General features: G+C 42.5%; 2 gene segments (V, D, J or C); both read right to left on the reverse strand.

The window, feature by feature from the left end:
• Positions 1-6319: 6319 nt before the first annotated feature.
• LOC101002297 lies at positions 6320-7117 on the reverse strand. The segment is given in 2 exon segments: positions 6320-6872; positions 6997-7117. Coding segments are annotated over 2 exon segments (366 nt in total).
• A 7880-nt stretch (positions 7118-14997) lies between these two features.
• Positions 14998-17029, reverse strand: LOC116270355. The segment is given in 2 exon segments: positions 14998-16469; positions 16936-17029. Coding segments are annotated over 2 exon segments (435 nt in total).
• Between the last annotated feature and the right edge of the window lie 3680 nt (positions 17030-20709).

The following is a 20709-nucleotide window of genomic DNA, read 5'->3' on the forward strand; positions in this document are numbered from 1 at the left end:
TTTGGTTGGATGTGTTTTCTCACTTGTGAATACCTTCTGTAGACCTGTCATTCTGTGCTTCACAAACTCTTTTCTGTAAACTATCTATTCTTTGTTTTTGGACTTTTGCGTTAAGAATGTAATTTTAATTACACTATCTTTAGTCTCCACACTGCTGATTGTGGAAGTGAAATCAACATATTTTTGTTTGGATGTGTGTTTTCACTCAGGAATATGTGTATAAAAGTCCTCTGAAGACTTGTCTATCTTTATGTGTGTGACAGATTCTTTCTTATATACTATGCTTTCATTATTTATTTATTTTTGATATTTCTCCAGGGGAATACAGTTTTAACTTTATTTACCATGGTGTGGATCATCCTAGAAGAGACAATCATTTCTGATGGGGTTGATTATTTTAACCAGAAAAAAAGCTATTTTGTCCTTTGGGTACAAATAATTCTACATGTTGATTATATCACCTCGTGAAATGGAACTGATTTGCCCATGATTCGTTCATAAATATTTTTTAAGAATTATTTTAAGTGACACCACGCAAAACATACTTTTTCCATCCCATTACTATTAGAATATAGGAGTCAGATACATTTTCAGATATTGACCATATTGTGTAAAAATTATACGTTTACTTATTTCAATACTTTTTATTTTTCTGATAATTTCATACCCAAACTGTCATTTCTAAGTGACTAGTTAAAGTTTCAAAACGAATCTTACAATGTAGGGGTTAAAAGGCTAAAAGAACCACTGCAAGAACCTGGAGATTAAACAAAGCAAAAGTTTATATTAATAACATCAGAGAACAGTAGAAGAAATGAGAACTAAGTGACCCAAAATTCCAAAGTGTAAAGCACCCCTTCTAGTGTAGCTGACGCTGGCCTGACTCTTTGTCCTCCTGCCATATCTGACAAATTTGCCTGTGGACACAAGCTCTGTCTTGGCACAAGCAGAGGAACTCTCCTGAGAATGGAGAATCAGGTTGACTCTCAGGGGTTGCACAGAGCAGCCTCTATACATGGCCTGTGTCCTCCATGGGCATTTGCTGAGGTCTGACTTATCAGGCAGGCTGGAGGAGATGGCTAGAAGAACATAACTCCCACAGACTCAGCATGTTCTTCTGAATCCACAAGGCTGAACAGAGCACCCTGAATACATGTCTGAATCATGAACATCAACTTCCATACCCATTGACTCCCTGCAGGTGTAGACCCTGCCTGGCCTTCTGCTCAGCATGTCAGGGTTTGTGACATCTCCAGACCCAACCAGTGGTCTCTGCTAGACCTCCTCTAGCGGCAGAATGAGTTTCAGAAGCTCTGCTTGGTTGCTGTGATTTGACTTAGGACTGAGGGACATGACCTCAGGTCTCCTTGCACGGGGACTTCACTAAACCTTTGGTGATTACAGATCTAAAGCTCTATTCATGGCATTACTTTCCTGTGAGACTCCCAGTGGCACAGGCTCCACCCAGGATGTCAGACAGCAGTGCCTTCCGCTCTGTGGTTGTTCCCAAGTATCATATTTGGCTGCTTTGTGAGTCCACATCAACTGCCAAGCCCACCACCATCCACATCCCCACCCACCATAAGCCAAGGCAGTTTAATTGGACAATAGCTGACCTCTCCTGTATTCCCTCATGCTCCCATTCCTGCAGTCTGTCCAATCTTGAATTTTGCACTATGGGGAATAAAAAGTTTATATCATCCTTTATTTTCCTAGTGATTCATGGAAAATACTACATCTTTAATATGCTACATCTTTCAGGATTTGCATTTTATTTTTAAAACCAACTTTTGGAATTTCAAGAACTCTATTTTTCTATCAGTGAGAGGCTATTGTTCTAAAAAAATTTAGTATTATGATCTTGCATCTGACATGAAATTACAAAATCTATATGACATTCACAAACAAGTTGTTACTAATTGTCCTCAGCCAGTTCCCTCTGAGGTTAACTAGTGGAGAATGCTGTCTCTACTGTCTTATGGAGTGAGCAATGAGTGTTAAATAGAACAAGGAAGTTGAAAAAGTAGGAAAGCACTTGGATTTGGATAAAACTGAACACAATATGCACCCATTGTATCTCACACCTTTAGCAGGGGCCAAGGCATCTCAGCCTGGTACAGTAACAAAGGAAGTGGATTGAACTGCATCAGCATCAGTGGGCTTCAGCCTGGGGTTCTGGGGAGTATTACTGATGCCTGACTGGGAGTGGTCAAATCATTGTGGCTGATCCCCTGCACACACCCTCCTGTTGCCTATTGAGGGGCCTAAATTTTGAGGAACTTACTCATTTAGAGTGAAAAATGGAAACTTCCTATTTGCCCTCTAAAGGTTTGCAGAAAATGAATGGACAAAACACAAATTAATAGAAGAAAGAGGCAAAAAAAAAAAAAAATCTGTAAAAGCAGGGAAAAAATCACAGGGTCTCACTTGGTTACCCAGCGTGAAGTACAGTGGTGTGATCATGGCTCATTGCAACCTTGAATTCTCAAGCGCAAGTGGTTCTCCCACATCAGTCTACAGACTAGCTGGATCACAGGGGCGTGCCACCATGCCCACATACATGGGTATTTGCTGGATAGGAGATGGAGACTCTCTGTCCTGGATGTGAGACAGGTGGCTGGCATCTGGGTAAGGATGACGTTCCCTCATTGCTAAAGAGTAAAGGGAAAGTGTCATTGATACTGCAAGGCAGGAACATGCCCTCACCCAGTGAGGTCCAGAGGCTTATATGTCCTTCATAGGGGAGTGGGATGAAGAGAATGTAGGCAACCCAGGGGAAACAAATGACCTAAAATAAAAGAAATAGGTCATCAGAAGTGTAGATGTATTAGTCAGGGTTCTCTAGAGTGACAGAATTGAAGGACTATATACATATATATGAAGGGGAGTGTGATGGTTAATAGTGAGTGTCAACTTGATAGGATTGAGGGACACCAAGTATGGATCCTGGGTGTGTCTGTGAGGGTGTTGCCCAAAGAGATTAAGATTTGAGTCCATGGGCTGGGGAAGGCAGACCCCACCCATAATCTGGTGGGCACAATCTAATCAGCTGCCAGCAAATATAACACAGGCAGAAAAATGTGAAAAGGAGAGACTGGCCTAGCCTCCCAGCCTACATCTTTCTCCCATGCTGGATGCTTTTTGCCCTCAAACATTGGACTCCATGTTCTTCACTTTGGGACTTGAACTGTCGCTTCTTTCTCATCGGTTTGCAAAGAGTCCGTTGTAGAACTTACAATCCTTTAAGTCAATAGATTCCCCTACATATATATATATATGTATATATACACACACACGTATGTATGTATATATATGTGTGTGTATGTATGTATATGTGTGTGTGTGTGTGTATATATATATATCTCCTGTTAGTTCTGTCCCTCTAGATGTCACTGGCTAATATAGGTAGTTTATTAAGTAGTAACTCACTCAATCACCAGGTCTCACAATAGGCTGTCTGCTGGCTGAGGAGCAAAAAGAGCCAGCCAGAGTTCCAAAACTGAAGAACTTGGAGTCCACGTTCGAGGACAGGAAGCATCCAGCACAGGAGAAAGATGTAGGCTGGGAGGCTAGGCCCGTCTCTTTTCACATTTTTCTGTCTGCTTATAGTCTAGCTGTGTTGGCAGTTGATTGGGTTGTGCCCACACACATTAATGTTGGGTCTGCCTTCCCCAGCCCACTGACTCAAATGTTAATCTCCTTTGGCAACACCCTCACAGACACACCCAGGATCAACATTTTACATCCTTCAATCCAATCAAATTGACACTCAGTATTAACCATCACCAGCCCACTCCTTGTCAACTGGAACCCACACACATCTCCTGAGACCAAACATAACCTTAAAATACAGACAATAGTAAGGTCATAGTTACCCCTAACATAATACAACTGTCCTTCCTACAACTTGAAATGCACGAATCCCCAAACAAAAGCTATTAGGTAAAGTGAACAGTAGTTAAATGCTCATATGAGGTCAATAAATCTTTTGTCACCTGATAAAGAAACGGAAATGAAATGAAGATATTTTCTGAGTACAAGTGTATACATGCACAAACATGTTTTTAACAAAAGGAGAAGGAAATACTCATGATAGTTCCAGTCCTCATTTCTGCAGCTGGTCACGTGGTCATAGCTGGTATTGATCACTACCTTCTTCCACTATTCATTCTGTATTCCCTTTGCCTTCAGCAAGCTCCTCAGCAGGTCGTGACCCAGAAAGGATCTGGACTATTTGTAGTCCTACCTGGATGGGGTATAATTTCCCATTGACCTTAATCAGAGTGCATGATAATACCAAGAGACGCCCTAATGGATCTCCTATACTCCATACATACTCTTCATCACTTCCTTTGTGGATTAGTGGACTGAGTTCATCTTGATAGTCTGGGTCAGTCTCCACAGCCAACACTGTAACTCCATTCTTAGCTTGTTGACTTAAAGGTAGGAGGAGTCCAAAGTGTCCAGGTGGCCATCTTAACTTGCGGTTTAATGGAATCATTATTGTGTCTCCTCGTGGCAGCGTTCTTCCCTCTAGAACTAAGATGTCTAGCCCAGCAGAACATAATGTCTCGGGAAAAGAAAGCAAACATTTTGCTAGTGGATCACTAGGGATGATAGTGAATGGTTTCACTTTCACTTCCACCCCTTGAATCCTGGATCTGTGGATCCTGGCTATGGGAGAAACAGCACCATACACTGGGCACTGATTCAGAGCATTCATGGCTTTCTGAAGTACTCTGCTCCGGCCCTGCAAAGTATTGTAACCTAGTTGACGTAATTGTGACCTCAAAAGGCTGTTCCACAGTTCTGTCATACCAGCGGCTTAAGGATGATGGGGAATATGGTAAGACTAGTGAATTCCATGAGCATGAGCCCACTGCCCAACTTCTTCACCTGTAAAGTGAGTCCTTGGTCAGACATAAAGCTGTGTGGAATACCGTGATGGTGGATAAGGCATTCCTTGAGTCCATAAATCATAGTCTTGGCTGAAGCCTTGCGTGGAGGTAGGCAAATCCATATCCAGAGTAAGTGCCTATTCCAGTGAGGACAAACCTCTCTCGTTTCCACGATGGAAGAGGTCCAATATAATCAATCTGCCACCAGGTAGCTGGTCAATCACTCCAGGGAGCGGTGCCGTACAAAGTGTTCACTGTTGGTCTCTGCTGCTGCTGGCAAATTGGGCACTCAGCAGTGGTCACAGACATATATATAGATGAGTTTATTACATATTAACTTATAGGATCACAAGGTCCCACTGTAGGCTGTCTGTAGGCATCAGGAGTGAGGAGCAAGGAGATCCAGCTCAAGTCTCAAAACTGAAGAACTTGGAATCCAGTGTTTGAGGGCAGGAAGCATCCAGCAGGGGAGAGAGATGTAGGCTGGGAGGCTGGGCCAGACTCACTTTTTCACCTTTTTTCTGCCTGCTTTATATTCACTGGCAGCTGATTAGATGGTGCCCATAGATTAAGTGGGAGGTCTGCCTTCCCCAGCCTACTGACTCAAATGTTAATCTCCTTTGGCAGCACCCTCACAGACACACCCAGGAGGAATGCCTACATCCTTCAATCTAATCAAGTTGACAATCAGTATTAATTATCACAGGATTACAGGCCTGAGCCATCGCACACAGCCTTATTGTATATTTCATACAATTTCCTGATTTTCCCATTTTATCTGTGACTTAATAAAGTTTTCCAGCTATGACCCCAAACTGGTAATTCTTGAAAGCACATTCAAATGTATTTTGCAACAATTCGTAACTGCTAAAATGTTGAGCCTTGTGGAGTCACCTTACTTCCCTGTCAGCTGTCAATTCCCCATCACTACTATCACTTCTGGGAGCACGTTTTCCAAAACTCCTTTTCTCTCTATGGTTTCTTCAGAGTTGCTCAATGAGATTGCAATAAGTTACAACTTATCACTGTCATGAGATTGGGAAGTCAGAGTGGTGGATTCATGTAAACTGACACCTGAAGTAAAACACATGCAGTTAGGTGTGGACTGGAGGATCATCTGGAGACGTGCTGCAGGCAGCTGAGAGCATCAGCATCCCCGCCCTGGGCTTCTCAGACAGGTCTGAGGATCGTCACATGGTACTCAGTACATACCACCAGGAACAGGTACACTCTGGCTTCTGAAGCAGCCACCTGAGAATCCCCTGTCTCTAGTACATTCTTCATGAATAACATAGTTAGGCTTTGGAAAGACTGTGATTTAGACTCTAATTTATTCATCTTAAACAATTTCTCCTTGAAATACTGAGAATAACTTCTCTTTTACTGTAAAAATTCCACTTATCCCACAACACAAACTCAAGTGGACTTATCTCTCCTGTTTATTCAGTCAGGACAGACATTGTGATGTCTTTTCTCCTGGGGATGAGGGCAAAAGAGGCTTAGGGTTCAGGGGAACCTCCCTGGCCCCCTCTAGGAAAATCTCCCAATGACTTTCAAAACCTGACTGAGTGTGAGAAATGCCCTCAGCAGATAGAGGCACTAGAAGGAGCCCTGGGGCAGCCCAGCCTCACACATCTGCTTCCCTGGGGGTTTATGTTATGACCTATAACACTGTGGGAGGGGCACTGTAACGCTGTTGACAGTAATAAGTGGCAAAATCTTCAGGCTGCAGGCTGCTGATGGTGAGAGTGAAATCTGTCCCAGATCCACTGCCGCTGAACCGAGAGGGAATCCCACTTTGCAAACTGGATGCAGCATAGATCAGGAGCTTAGGAGTTTTCCCTGGTTTCTGCTGATACCAATTTAAATTATTGCTAATGCCCTGACTCGCTTGGCAAGTGATGGTGACTCTGTCTCCTACAGATGCAGACAGGGAGGATGGAGACTGGGTCATCTGGATGTCACATCTGGCACCTGAGGTTGGAAACATAAAAACAAATATTCTTACAGTTAATCATGTTATCAGAGGATTTACCTGAAGAGTCAGACAGTACAGAGCACACTGACTGAGTAAATTCCTAGTGTTCTCCTTCCTTACCCGGGAGCCAGAGCAGCAGGAGCCCAAGGAGCTGAGCGGGGACCCTCATGTCCATGCTGTGTCCTGACTGAGACTGACTCCTGCACAGGGTGTGACCAGCCTATAAAAAAGTCTTCAGGGCAGAGAGTTGTGCTCTGGGAACATGCAAATCCACAGGGGATGGAGCAGGCTGAGCACAGCTGCAGGACTGGCTCATCTCAGTAACTCAGCACAGGGGCAGTGTCCCCAGAGTCCCAGGTCAGACCAGGGCAGTGCACATTTACCTTGAGAGAATACATTTCTCCTTGGGGCCATATGGTTACAGAACATACTTTTGGAGTGAATTTTCAAAATTTTAAAAGAACATATGACTAGATTAAATAATATATTTTATACTTGTATTAGGAGTGTATAGGAAAACATTATTTTTGGCAGAAAATTCATAATAAAGTTGTAGAACGTGGGGCTGTCAGAACTTTCAGTTACTCTCAAAGGAACGTGATGAGTGTGAAAGTATTTAGTGCGATACTAACAATGTCTCTGTCAGTGTGACATTGCTTCTTTTTTGAAATGGATATAAAAAGAATTTATCAGAAGCATCTTTAATAAATTCAATAGAATTTACTAATAAACTTAAGACATTGTTCTTAGCAGTACAAGGAAAAACAATTCGCTGAAGATGCACAAAGATGATAACTGTGTCATGCATAGATCTGCCGTTATCCACAGCTATGGGTCTCTTTAAGGCCCAGGGGCTAAATGGGTTGCACCTTATTCTTAGCATGACGATCCCCATATTCTATCCCCTTTCCTGACTTTGGTATAATTTCTTATGGTTCTGTAGCATGGAGAGCTGACTAGTGATACCAGCTCTGATTATTTCAACTAAAATCTCTGTTTCACTCGCTACCACAGGAGCCTGGATTAGGATCAACTTGAAGCCCTCTCTGAATCTTGGCTCAAATAATCAATTGTTTCAAAGTAGGATGACAAAGGCCACATCCCCTGAGTAATGCTCTGAGCTGCGCTCCCCACCAGCCTGTTACTGGGGTCTCAGGAACATCTGCCCAAGAACCTGGCTTTCTGGAGAGCAGGTGAGGGGGAGGTCCTGGGGAAAAGCCAGGTGAGTGAACCTCTCTCCTTAGTGAGGGTGGCTGCTGCCCAACGCGTGTTCTTGCCATGCACCAGGGCATCATCCTGACCCAGATGCCAGCCTCCCTGTCTCACATCCATTTAGAGAGAATCTCCATCTTCTGCCAAGACACTGCCCATGTGGATGAAAAAGTATTTTGCATCCAAATATATCTTAAGCACTGATTTGAACCTCAATACCTCACACTGCTGCCTTTGCCCAGGGCATGTCGGCCTGGCTCAACAGCAGGGGAAGTGGAGTCAATTACATCAGTATCAGTAGACTGAGAAATACTCCAGGGAAAAGTTCTCATGCACGACTACCAGTGGCCAGACCAAGGTAGTGCAGCCTGTGCACAAACCTCCTGCTGCTTTTCCAGAGGACTGGATTTCTGGGAAATGGCTACCCAACAGGTTGCCAGGATCCAGATATCCAGATTCAGAGAGATACATCTCTGAATTCAAATACACTTCTTTCTTTCTGCATAATTTTAGCAGTCATTGTTAATTCCACTTTGGGGATTCTAGTCATTATACTTCAGCTGACTCTCTATGGCCCTTTCTCCCCTTCACTGCTCTATCTGAACCTGGGGAAGGCAGCTCAGGCTGCAAATGAGGCAGACCTCACGGCCTGGAATTAATATCCCCTAGGATGGCTATCTATCAGTGATGACAAGGGAGGTGTACACATATCCCAGCTCCCTCACCTGTCAGGTGGAATAACAGATATTTTTCCTGTGTTTCTATGTGGGCTTGAGCTCTCATCATCCTCAGAGGTGGCTCTTTGCTGAGGTACCTTTCACTTTCCCTTTCCCTCCTCTCTTCCTTTGCTCACTTGCCTGTTTCCTGCATTTTGTAAAGATACTGCCTGCATGTGAATCTTTGGCATCCTCACTGAGGGGACCCAACCTAATGCATTGGAAAAATCCTCATTTTTGGAAGGTATTGTTGGTTTGAATTATTGTCAATTCTCATGTTTTAATGCATAGGGAAATTCCAAAATTTTTTAAAATCTTTAAATTCCCTTTGCCAATCTTCCTTAGAGTTGATTTTAGCAGAGATTCATTTTTTCTAGGTCACAAAATCAAAGACACCTTCCACAAATGGCTACACACCATGGAGTCCACATAGAGCAGAGAGTCCGAATCCCCCAGAATTTGACATCCCCACGTCAGAGAGTCCTAGAGTCTCAGGTTTTTTTCTAGGTCTATTGCCTTGTGATATTTTTATTCTACCTTAGGGGAAGATCATTGTGGGGATGATGAGAGTTGTTTGTGGAATGAATACACCCCTCCTAAAGACATCATTGTCCTAATATCTGAAATCTATGATCATTACTTATGAATATGTCAAAAATAACTTGGCAGACATGGTTAAGAATTTTGAGGTCAGGAGAGTATCCTGAATTATCTGGGTGAAACCATAATCACAGGGGTCCTTATAATCAGGAGGGAGAAGGGTCACACCCAGAGAGGAGCTGGGACCATGCAGAGGGGTGCTGGAGTGATGGAGGAAGGAGCCATGGAGCCAGGAATGTGGGAACATCAGAAAGATGGAAAGCTCGATATTGGATTCTCTCTCTTGAAGCCTCCAAAATGAATAGAGTCCTATTACTCCTTGATTTTACTTCACTGAGACTTCTGACTTCCAGAAATGTAAGATAATACACTTGTGTTATGTGGAGCCAGTAAGGCTGTGGTAATTTGTTACAGCAGCAACAGGAAACCAATGCAAGGGGAAGGGGTGTGTTTTACTTCCCTAGTGTATCACTGTCCTTTGTTCTCCAAAATAGTTTCTGTGTTGTTGTCTTTTGCTGTCAATTTCAGCAAGAGACAGAAAACATTTTTCTATGAGGAGAGCTAGCACCAGAATTCTTCTTACATAGAAAGTGTCTTGAGTAATTTTGTGGGTTAGGTCTTGTACAATCTTGGTATCTGGGAGCCTGGAGGTCATCTCTCACAGCACATGAGAAGAGGAGGGAGTTGTGGGTTTTGCTTTTTTAACATTCGTAGTGCAAATTAGATGTACAGGACCCAATCTGAGAAGTGAGGACTGAGTCAGAGAGATGGGGACGGCAGAGGAGACAAAATGTAGTCAGGGCCATGCAAGATGTGACCCTGCTGCCATATCTGAAGGAAACATTCTTGGTGTTTGTCAAGGCTTTGAGCAAGTTGTGATTTGTAGACAAAACTGTAGAAGGGTCTGGGTTCAAGCTTAGTGTCAGCGTGATGGGGACTAGAATTCGCAGTGAGCTTGTGTTAAGAACTCCACCCTGCACTTCTGGCTCTGTCTCTTCTCTGGTTTTATAGGTGATGGGCTCCTCTACGGAATGAATGTGGCTCTGAGGAAGGAACATAGTTAAGGTCAGACAGACCTAGATTCCAAGTTCAGCTTCAACAACTGCTGACCAAGTGACTTTTATGCAAATCAGCCATGTGCTCTCATGAACAGTTTCCTCATGTGTGAAACGGGGCATTGAGGATATGAAAGGGTGTCCTGAGGGTTCCACCAGCTGATGCACCATGAAGTAAACATACATGTAGAGACAGACAGACAGACACACACACACGAGAAGAGTATCTAGTGCCCCTTTTATGCATCCTTGAGTAACTCAGAATGTTATGTGAGATACTCCCAGTCATGTCATTTTCAACTAAAATTATCAATATTCATCTTATAACTAAGAGATGCCTCTCTGTACACTGTAGGTTTCATGTGCATTTCTTCAATCACAAAATTTTTCACCAATCTATTTATGTCTGATATCAGAAAGTTAAGCAAGGAGATTGAAAAACCACCACAGCACCTGTAGTCTGGATTTTCCCGGAGCCCCATTTGTGTTAGTGTCCTCGGGCTACTGTAACAAGTTCTCAAAAATGTGGTAGCTTCAAACAACAGGAATGGAATCACTCATAGTTCTGGAGACCAGAAGTCCAGAATCAGTTTCACTGGGCTAAGATCGTGGAGACATCGGTTCTAGCCCCTTCAGAAGCTCTAGGAAGGAGTCTGATTTAGCTCTTTTAGCTTCTGGTGGCTCCAGCTCTCCTTGGATGTGGACACATTATTGCCATGTCTATCTCTGTGTTCAGATTGCCTTCTCCTCTTCAGTCTATGGTAAATGTCTCTCTACCTCTTTTTTTCTCAGGACACTTGTGTTCGCATTTAGGGCCCACTTGATTAATCTAACATCATCTACCTGTTTCAAGTTACTTAATTTATACCTGCAAAAGCCCATTTCCCAAATCAGATACAGGCATATGCTTCTTGGAATGAAACCTCACTATTTGGGGATGATACTCAGTACTACACCATCATAGATCAAGGTCTCAGTTTTAGTCCTATACACACATCACAAGCTCAAACCCTCTCTCTCACTCTCTCTCTCCCCACACATCTTGTCTTCCTCATTTTCTCAAGGTCATAAATTTCTTCACTTCCTTAAGTGTATACAGTGACACCTATAAACAAATAAGTATCTGAGAAAAGTCTCAATCAATTTAGAAATTTATTTGGTCAAAGTTAAAGACATATCAGTGAAACAGCCTCAGAAGGTCTTGAGAACGTGTGCCCAAGGTGGTCGGGCTACAGCTTGATTTTACACATTTTAGGGAGACATAAGATATCAATCAATATGTGTAAGCTGTACATTGGTTTGATATGGAAAGGCAGGACAGCCCAAAGGAGGGGGCATGTTGGGGACTTCCAGGTCATAGGTGGATTCAAAGATTTCATAGACAGTGGAAAGAGTTTATCTAATGACCTGTAATCAACAGAACGGAGTTTCTGGGTCTAAAAAAAGGGTTTTGGAGCCAACGTTTCATCATGAAGATGAAGTCTCCAGGGAGCAGGTTTCAGTGAGAATAGATTGTAGTAAAAGGTGCCAAACTCTTAATTAAATCAGTTAAATTGTTCTGGGTCAGGAAAGACACTTAAAAGGGTTGGGAATCTCTACTGAATGTAGATTTTTCCCATAAGAAACAGCTTTGCAGAGGCATTTTTAAAATACACCAAATAACAGTATCTTGGGGAAAATACTTTGATTTCTCCTCGGGCCTGGCATCTGTCGTGTTGGTATCTTATTGCAACAGACAGTTTGCTTTGTCAGTCTCAAGGTCTCTGTCTTAATATTAAGCGATGGTCAGTTATGTCTGAATTTTAAAGGGAAGAGGGTAAGTTAAGGCATATCCAATCATCCATTCCCAACATGGACTGTACTGTATTTCAGGTTGATTTTGGTGTGTTCTTGGCTGAGAGGAGGAGTTCGTTCAGTTGGCCAGGGAGCTTAGAGTTTCATTTTTGGTTTACATACCTATGTCCAAGGAAGAGGGCCGCACACAGGAAGGCTTGCTAGGAACCTGGCTTACAGGGCTGCTTACAGACCTTCTGTGTCTCCTGTTGTCATGCACAAGGAAGGACACAGCCAATGACTACCCTCAGTCATCTCGGGAGAAGCCGTGTCTGCAGAGGACAGTCATGAGCTGTGAATGTAGAGACCTGTGATTGTCTTCAGGGGCCTGTGGTCCTCAGCTTTCATGGGAGTTGTGTGGGCGCTGGCTCAAAGAGTATCCACCAGGATATTAATCAGAATATCTCATTCACGGAAGGCAGTGGGTGATATGACAGCACAGAGGGACTCTCTGGGGCCAGTTGCATGGAGCACTCTGGGAGAGTCACTGGCACTCATGCTAGATAGAGCTTCATGCAACTTCTGAAGAACATGGATTTGGATCTCTTTACATCATTTTGAAAGACCATTTATCATACTGAAGGAAACCACTGTAATTAACTAAGGTAACATCTTTAATAGGTAGAAACAAAAAGGTGATTTATTTTGTTGCCAGGATGATAACAAGAAAACAAACAAAAATAACAAGAAGGAAAAGAGCAACCCTAGACTCAGGGCTTTGGGTAAGAGGTGGAGACTCAGTAGTGAATCCCCTAGGCCATCTCTGTCAATAGAGAGGGACAATCAGGAAAGGGAAAAGTGCAATAGAGGCAAAATCTTCGTTAGTAAAAGAATCCTAAGAGAAAACAAGAGTCTCCTTCCTGAGCATCATGTTGGTGTCAGGAAGATGCACATAATCCCCACATTCCATGTCTTACACTTTTCAGCAATTAGGGCTTCAGCATGAATTTAGAAGACACCATTCACTTCACAGTAGATGGGGACACAGTCAAGGCAGCGGTGAGAGGCAAGGCTGGGCATTCAGTCTCAGAGCACAAAGCAGGTTCCCCACTCCTCCGCAGCCTGGTGTCTCCTCTCAGATGTTCCAGATGTTCCACCTAATTCTCGCCTTAAGGGCTCCAACTTGTTAATGGGACTGTAGCCCTCTTCCTTTCCCAGGGTGTCTAAGAACTTGGCTGTCTTTTGTGTATTGTGGGGTTTGCTTGCCATCTAGAGGCATGTTTTTGGCATAACAGTTTATAGGCTTTTTCTACTTGTGATATCGAAATAATTACATAAATAAATGTATCATAAGTAATAGACTTAACGTATCAAATCAGTAAAAAAAAAAAATAAGATGAGTTTCAGAGCTTAAAAGGAATCTGATGAGGTTAAATAGAGAAATTACTTTCGGTGGAGGACAGTTAGAGCAACAGATGATTTGTTTTTAAATCGATGACATTTTGGGAGTAATTATCATATGCTAAATAACAACTTGAAATAAGCTTCTAAAATATAATTTATACTCAAAAATTATTTCCAAGGATCATACAAATACATTTTCAGATTAAAGCATACAAAAAATGTGGGTTTATCATCAGGTGCACTTCTCAAATGTGTACTTGGAGCAAAAATAACATTTATTTCTATTTGCAAGTTCAAGATTTTTGATCTTTAGAAGAAAACAGCTTTCCCTTCACTCTGTTCCACTCATGCTTCTGAGGATGAGCGTGGGGGCAGCGACCGTAAGGAAGGAGGAAAACTGTGTGCTAAGGGTGGTCATGCCTCCTCCCCACCTGAGTGACCTCATGGACCAAAGTCTCTGACACCACCAAGGCCACCCACCTGCCTCTGCACTGCCATGGTACAGACACAGAAACGTTGTCACATTTGGTCAACTGCAACTAGAGGCTTCTTTGTACCCATGCATTTTGATTCTGCTTGTATCTTCTCTCAGGTTTAGGGGATCGTTTACCCTTCACCATTTTGTTTTGAGAGTGTAGCCCTTTGTTACATCAGCATTGCATAAGTTGTTTGTTTGTTTGTTTGTTTAAGATATCTAACCATCTTGAATGGGTTGGGTCTAATCTTGTGTCTCATAGCAAAGCAGAAATTCAAGGTCGCAAGAGGCTATCAATTACATGAAGGCTAAGGATGACGATATCATTGTTTACCTCTGGGTCATTCTACTTGCATTTTTTTTTTTTTTTTAACAGAGTCTCACCCTGTTAACCAGGCTGTAGTGCAATGGTTTGATCTCAGCTCATTGCAACCTCTGCCTCCCAGGTTCAAGCGATTCTCCTGCCTCAGCCTCTCGAGTAGCTGGAATTACAGGTACATGCCACCACGCCTGGCTAATTTTTGTATTTTTAGTAGAGACAGGGTTTCACCATGTTGGCCAGGCTGGTCTTGAACTCCTGACCTCAGGGGATTCACCTGTCTTGACCTCCCAAAGTGTTGGGATTACAGGCGTGAGTCAGTGTGCCCCGATACACTTTGTGTTCCTTAACTGAATTACGTATAATGGCTCTTAAGCTCAATGATTCATTTCTCGGTATTTTTAAAACATATGGTGTCACTTTTTTTTTTCATTTGAGGGCTCCAGTGTGATTGATATTTATATAAATATTGCCATACAATTTTTAAACCTAACAGAAGTGGAACTTTGGAATTTTAATTGCACTTACCATGAAATTTGTTATCTTGGAATAAACAATCGTCCAAGTATACTTTCTACCCTTAGCCTGAAGCATATCTTCTGTTGATTCTGTCATTATTTTATGTCTATCACACGGTATTATTATATGTAGCTCATGTGACTCATTATTGGGTTCAATATCATTTAGAACACTATATTTAATAAAATCTGTGAAAAGGATCGATGCTTCATGCATTTACAACTGAAACATAGAACTCAGATTCATTTTCAGGTAATGATATAGTTACGTGAAAAGAATGCATTTCTGTATTCTTTGAAACATTTTCTTTTGAAAACATAGTAATAAATTTCTACTCTAAAATAGAACTTAGCCTAAATTATTTCAAAACCTTTAGAATATAGAAGAGAAATAAAAATCTCATATAATTCTGAATGTTCCCTTTTTTACTTGAAATAAACTTTATATTTTCCATCTTTGAGTTTATGCAGTTTATTTTCAAAGGCCACTTTTGGAATTGTGAAAACTCTGTTTTCACTTGGCAAATACCAATTAAGAGTAATCAATCTTTTGACATTAAGATCTCATACCTGCCATGAGTTTACAAAGTCTGTTTGAATAATCCAACATCAAACATTTTTTCTAAGCGTTAGCTGTACTCCCCTTGTGTAGAATGCTTTTACCTGTAAGACACTGGAGAGGAGGGTTTAGTGCAAGTCATAGAGAAGAATTAGGAAGACGGGAGAGTATGAATTTCCCGGTATGACTAAGTGTCATCGTGGGTGAAATAAACCCCAAGATGGTCATTTCCCATATGTATTACCATGCTGGTATTGTCGCTAAACTGCATCCATGGTCTGGTTATTCTGACAGTTGCATGAACTTGACAAATGTGGGCAAGACAGGGAGGGTGAGGATGTGAGCTTTCATTCATTCTACCTTCATCATAGCCGGTTGCTCCCAGGGCACGTGGCCCCCATGAATTCTCTTCCTGATGCCTTCCCCAGGCTGTGACTGCTGGTGGGGCCTTAACATGTGAAATCTGAGATGCTACTGAGGCTGTCATGGACCAGCCTCCTCAGCAGCAAACCCTGCCCTGATATCTTCAACAGCCTTCTCTTCTGCAGACTCAAGAGACTCTGCTCAGCTGCTCCCTCAGACAAGCAGCCTATGTGGGCAGCTGAACCAACCCAGCAGGGAGGTTTCTGTTTGAGGATGTAGCACTGTGGGAGGAGTTTGTAGAGTTTGCATGCAGTAATAAACCCCAACATCCTCAGCCTCCACCCTGCTGATTTTCAGGGTGAAATCAGTGCCTGACCCACTGCCACTGAATCTGTCTGGGACTCCAGAGGCCCGGTTGGAACCCAAATAGATCAGGAGCTGTGGAGACTGGCCTGGCTTCTGCAGGTACCAATGCAAATTAGTGTATCTATAACTATCCAGGAGGCTCTGACTAGACCTGCAGGAGATGGACGCTGGCTCTCCAGGGGTGACAGGCAGGGAGAGTGGAGTCTGGGTCATCACTATATCTCCACTGGAGGCTGAAATAATGAGAGAGAAGTGCAAGGTTACATACAAATATTACATATCACGTTCATAATTTTTTATTTGTTATTTCAACCTATATATAAAAGTAATTACGGGTTTTGCCATTGCTTTTAACTGCAAACAAAACGTAATTCCTTTTGCACCAATCTAATAATTTCTTTGCAACTTTTATTCATACTTCAAGCTTATTCAATTTCAAGAAAGGACTCTACAGATGCAAGGCACAAAAAAGTCCCCGAATTCATCCTCCTTTTCATGAGTCAGAGTTTCTCTAGGGCACAGGCCCTTGCTTCTTCTAGAATCTTCCTCACTCTCACAGATCAGGACATCACCTGCCCCACACTGGAGGACAACGTAAGCACATCTAACACATGCACAGAACACACATGAGAGGCAGTGGGGCCCCCAGAGCTCACCCTCCAACCCAATTCTCCTCTCTCATCTCCCTTTTGTCCTTACCAGGGACCCATAGCATTAGCAGCCCCAGGAGCTCAGTAGGGAACCTCATTGTGGGAAGGTGAACTGAGGAGTCCTGATCAGTTAAGGCAACATTGGAGCTGAGCCTTTATCTCTGACTCACAAGGGAAAGTCCTCCCTAGGGGACAGTATGCAAATTCCCTGGTGGGTGCAGTGGGGTGGAAAGAGCCAAGGGGGGTGTGAAGGGGCCTCTCTTGTAAGAGAAATAACTTAAATATCTTCTCTGTTTGGAGGGAAACCAACAGAGACAAAATCCATGCTGCATGAGTAGGATAAATTCCCTGTCCCTTTCATCTTCTCTCTTAGATTTCCTGTTTCTTAGCTCTTCCCAGGTGCATTTTTCACTCCTCTTTAGTAAGGCCGAGATTCCATAAATAATTGATAATTCTTCTTTCTTTGTTCTTATTTGTTTGAGTCTAGAATTCGCTTTTTCAATTTTCTTATTGAGGTAATACACACACAGCGCAAAGGGCTGAAGTGTTAAATATGCAACTGAGTTTTATGTGTGTTCTTGATCCCAAAGAATCTATAGAATATTTCAAGTTCTCCAGATTCATTCCTCGTGGACCTTCCCAGGCAACAGCTGCTCCCCCATCCCGCTCAAGGTAACTGGAATTCAGATATTCATCACAATAGCTTGGTTTTCCCTGGATGAGAGTTTCATATAAATTGAAGGAAATACCTTTTTTAAGGGGTTTTTTTTCCTTGTCTCTTGCTCTTTTCTTTGCTATTTGTGAAATCTTCATTAATTTCTGTGCATTCAGCTATCTGCTGTCATTTCCTGTGATTCTGAAAAGTTTCCTCTTAAATATCTTATAGAACATATCTGCAAGAAATCATTTCTCTTCATTTTGTTCATCAAGAAATGCTTTTACTTCCCCTTTATTTTGGAAGCATATTTTCACTAGATAATGAATCCTTGATTGAGTCCCCTCCACCCAGCATTTAAATATATAATCTCACTGTCTTCTTGCCTTTATTGGTCCCATGGACAGTTAAACCAGGATTTTATTACTGTTTCTCTGGTAAATTGAACCAGTTTTTTTCTTAATACATTTGAGATTTTCTCTTCCTATGTGATTCAGCATTTGAACTATGATCTGTATACTGATGCACGTCTTGATGTTTATCCTGAATAAGTTCCTTTTTTTTTTTTTTTGGTGTTATAGACTAACGTGTTTCATCACTCTTGACACATTTGCCAATAGTTCTCAGGTCCCTCAGGTGTGCCACCTCTCCAAGACACTTTCTGTGTGGTTATTCTCTGTAGTTCACTCTACAGTGTTGTTGTATATTTTCTATTTATGTTATGTCTTAGGTAATTTTCAGAACAGCCTTAGGGCCAGGCTCTGGAGTGTGGATGCTCTTGTAGTGACAGCAGCTCTGGGCCTGGGGCGGGGCTGATCCACATGGAAGTGGCTCAGGGTCTGAGTTGCCAACATAGGATGAGGTCCTGGAGCTCGGATCTGGGATAATGCAGAATTGGGGCTGGGAGACAGCCCCATCCCAGGCAGCACAACAGTGGCTGCTTCTTGGGAGGATGTGGAGGGAAAGTATTGCAGGATCTTCCTCTCTGGGGTGATGTACATGCCCATGGCTGCAGGTATTTTTAGTGCCAAAACCACCAATGTCCTTTGTAGAACAGTCTGCTGTGATCCTCATCAATGAACACTAAGGGACCTTCATCTGGAAAGCTGTAGAGTGGAGCTACCTTGGGGGATACTGAGGTCCTCAGCTGCAAAGGTTGCAGGGTCCTCCACAGAGCAGGCTGTGGGGACTGCAGTGGCCTTTCCTCCTGGCTGGTAACAATTGCCTCCTGCTTCTTTGCTCCTAGACGTCTCAAAACTCTCCGATGTGCCATCTCCCTGCGATGCTTTCTGTATGGTAATTCTGGGATTTTTGTCCACTGTGTTTCTGCACTTATTTAATTGGACCCTTGAGGTCTCCAAGGGATGTTTTCTTTCTTAGAGCGCTGTCTAACTGTTGGTTTTGCTTTTTGTATGTGCGTTTATGGTTTCTTTTGTGGGAGGGGAGGTGAGCAGATTAAAGTTAGTATCCCCTACTCTGTCATTTTGTTAATATCACTCCCCCAGGACATCATTTTGAGGGTCCCCTAACACTATCCCACTATCATGGGGTAATACTTGAGCATGTGGAGCTGAGAGTATTTAGCATTTGGAAGAAATGTGAATTGCTTTGGTGACGGGTGCATTGATGCCTCTTGTATCCTCCAAAATGCCTGTGACAAGAACTCTTACCGTGCAGTTTCTTCTAGCAGTGTGATTTTGGCGCTCCTCCTGTTAAGCCTACTGCTTTACACTTCATTTCTGTTGCCTCTTGGTGGGGATGTGACTGTAGTAGAAGTAACACTATTTCCCTTGTGAGGCTATAAGAGGCTATTTAGTCTGCATAACTTCTGTCTACTCCTGTGGGGGAAGTGTTGAGGGAACCAAGTAGCCGTATGACTCGGCAAACAGCCCCATCTGAGAACCCTGTATCCAGTGTCAACCACCTTTGAGATGACAACTTCCCCAACCACCCTCTGACTGCATCCTTAGGAAAACCTGGCAGGAGCTTTTCTGAGCCCAGGCAACATCTAGAAGAGCAGAGATGATAGGCAGATGATTGCGCTTTTCATGTGTCATTAAGTTTGGGGGTAGTTTGTTTTGTTTGCACCAATAGTACCCAGAATACCAACTTATAGAAGGAATACAGAATTAGAAAGTCAGTTACTGATACCAAATGAACCTGGGTCCATTTTATATTTCTTACAATATTTTCACAGCTTGTCTCTGACATTATGGTAAAATAAAAAGTTATAAACAGTATGTGCAAATGTACAAAAGGTAATGGAGAGAGAATCAAGGAGACCCAATAAATGAAAACTGATTCCGTGTATACATATTAGAAAACTTAATATTGTAAGCATAACAGCTGTCCCCAAATTAATTCAATACAGTGACAATCAAAATCACTGGGGATTTTTGTTGAAATTGAAAAGATGTTTCTAACTTAGATGGACAAGCAAAGAGGCAAAAGACAGCCATGATAATTTTACATGAGGAGAAAGAAATGGAAGCACTCCAAATGAAAATCTATATTAAATAACCATACTGTGGTTGGGTGCAGTGATTCACACCTGTAGTTTCTGCAGTTTGGGAGGCTGAGGTGTGTGGATAGCTTGAGCTCAGGAGTTTGAGATCAGCCTGTGAAACATGGTGAAACCCCACTGCTACAAAAAGTACAAAAAAAATTGCTGGATATGGTGGTGCACATCTGTGGTCTCAGCTACTTGAGAGGCTAGGTAAGAAGATCCCTTGAGCCTGGGACACAGAGGGTCCAGTGAGCTGAGATTGCAGCACTGCACTCCAGTTTGGGCAAAAAAGCAAGACCTTGTCTCAAAAAATACTAAATTAATTAATTAAAAGAATTTTTTAAAAATTTATTGTTTTAGTGAAGGATGAGACAGATAACATAGCACAATGAGTTAGAGAATCTGAAACCAGTTCTGCATATATATATGGTCACTCAATTTACAATAAAAGTTCTACAACGATTTTCTCAAAACACTTGTACTGAAAAAAAAAAAACACATTAAACTGGGTGCTAATTAACAACACAAATTTATTTTCTCACAGTTCTGGACACTGGGAAGTGCAGGGTAAAGCCACTAGCAATCTCAGTGTTTGGTGAGGGCTGCTCCTGCTTCCAAGGTGGCGCCTTAAAGGCAGCTAGAGAGACAGGCCAGCTCTCACA

The sequence above is a fragment of the Papio anubis genome, chromosome 14 (assembly GCF_008728515.1).
Source record: "Papio anubis isolate 15944 chromosome 14, Panubis1.0, whole genome shotgun sequence".
In the NCBI taxonomy this organism is placed as follows: Eukaryota; Metazoa; Chordata; class Mammalia; order Primates; family Cercopithecidae; genus Papio; species Papio anubis.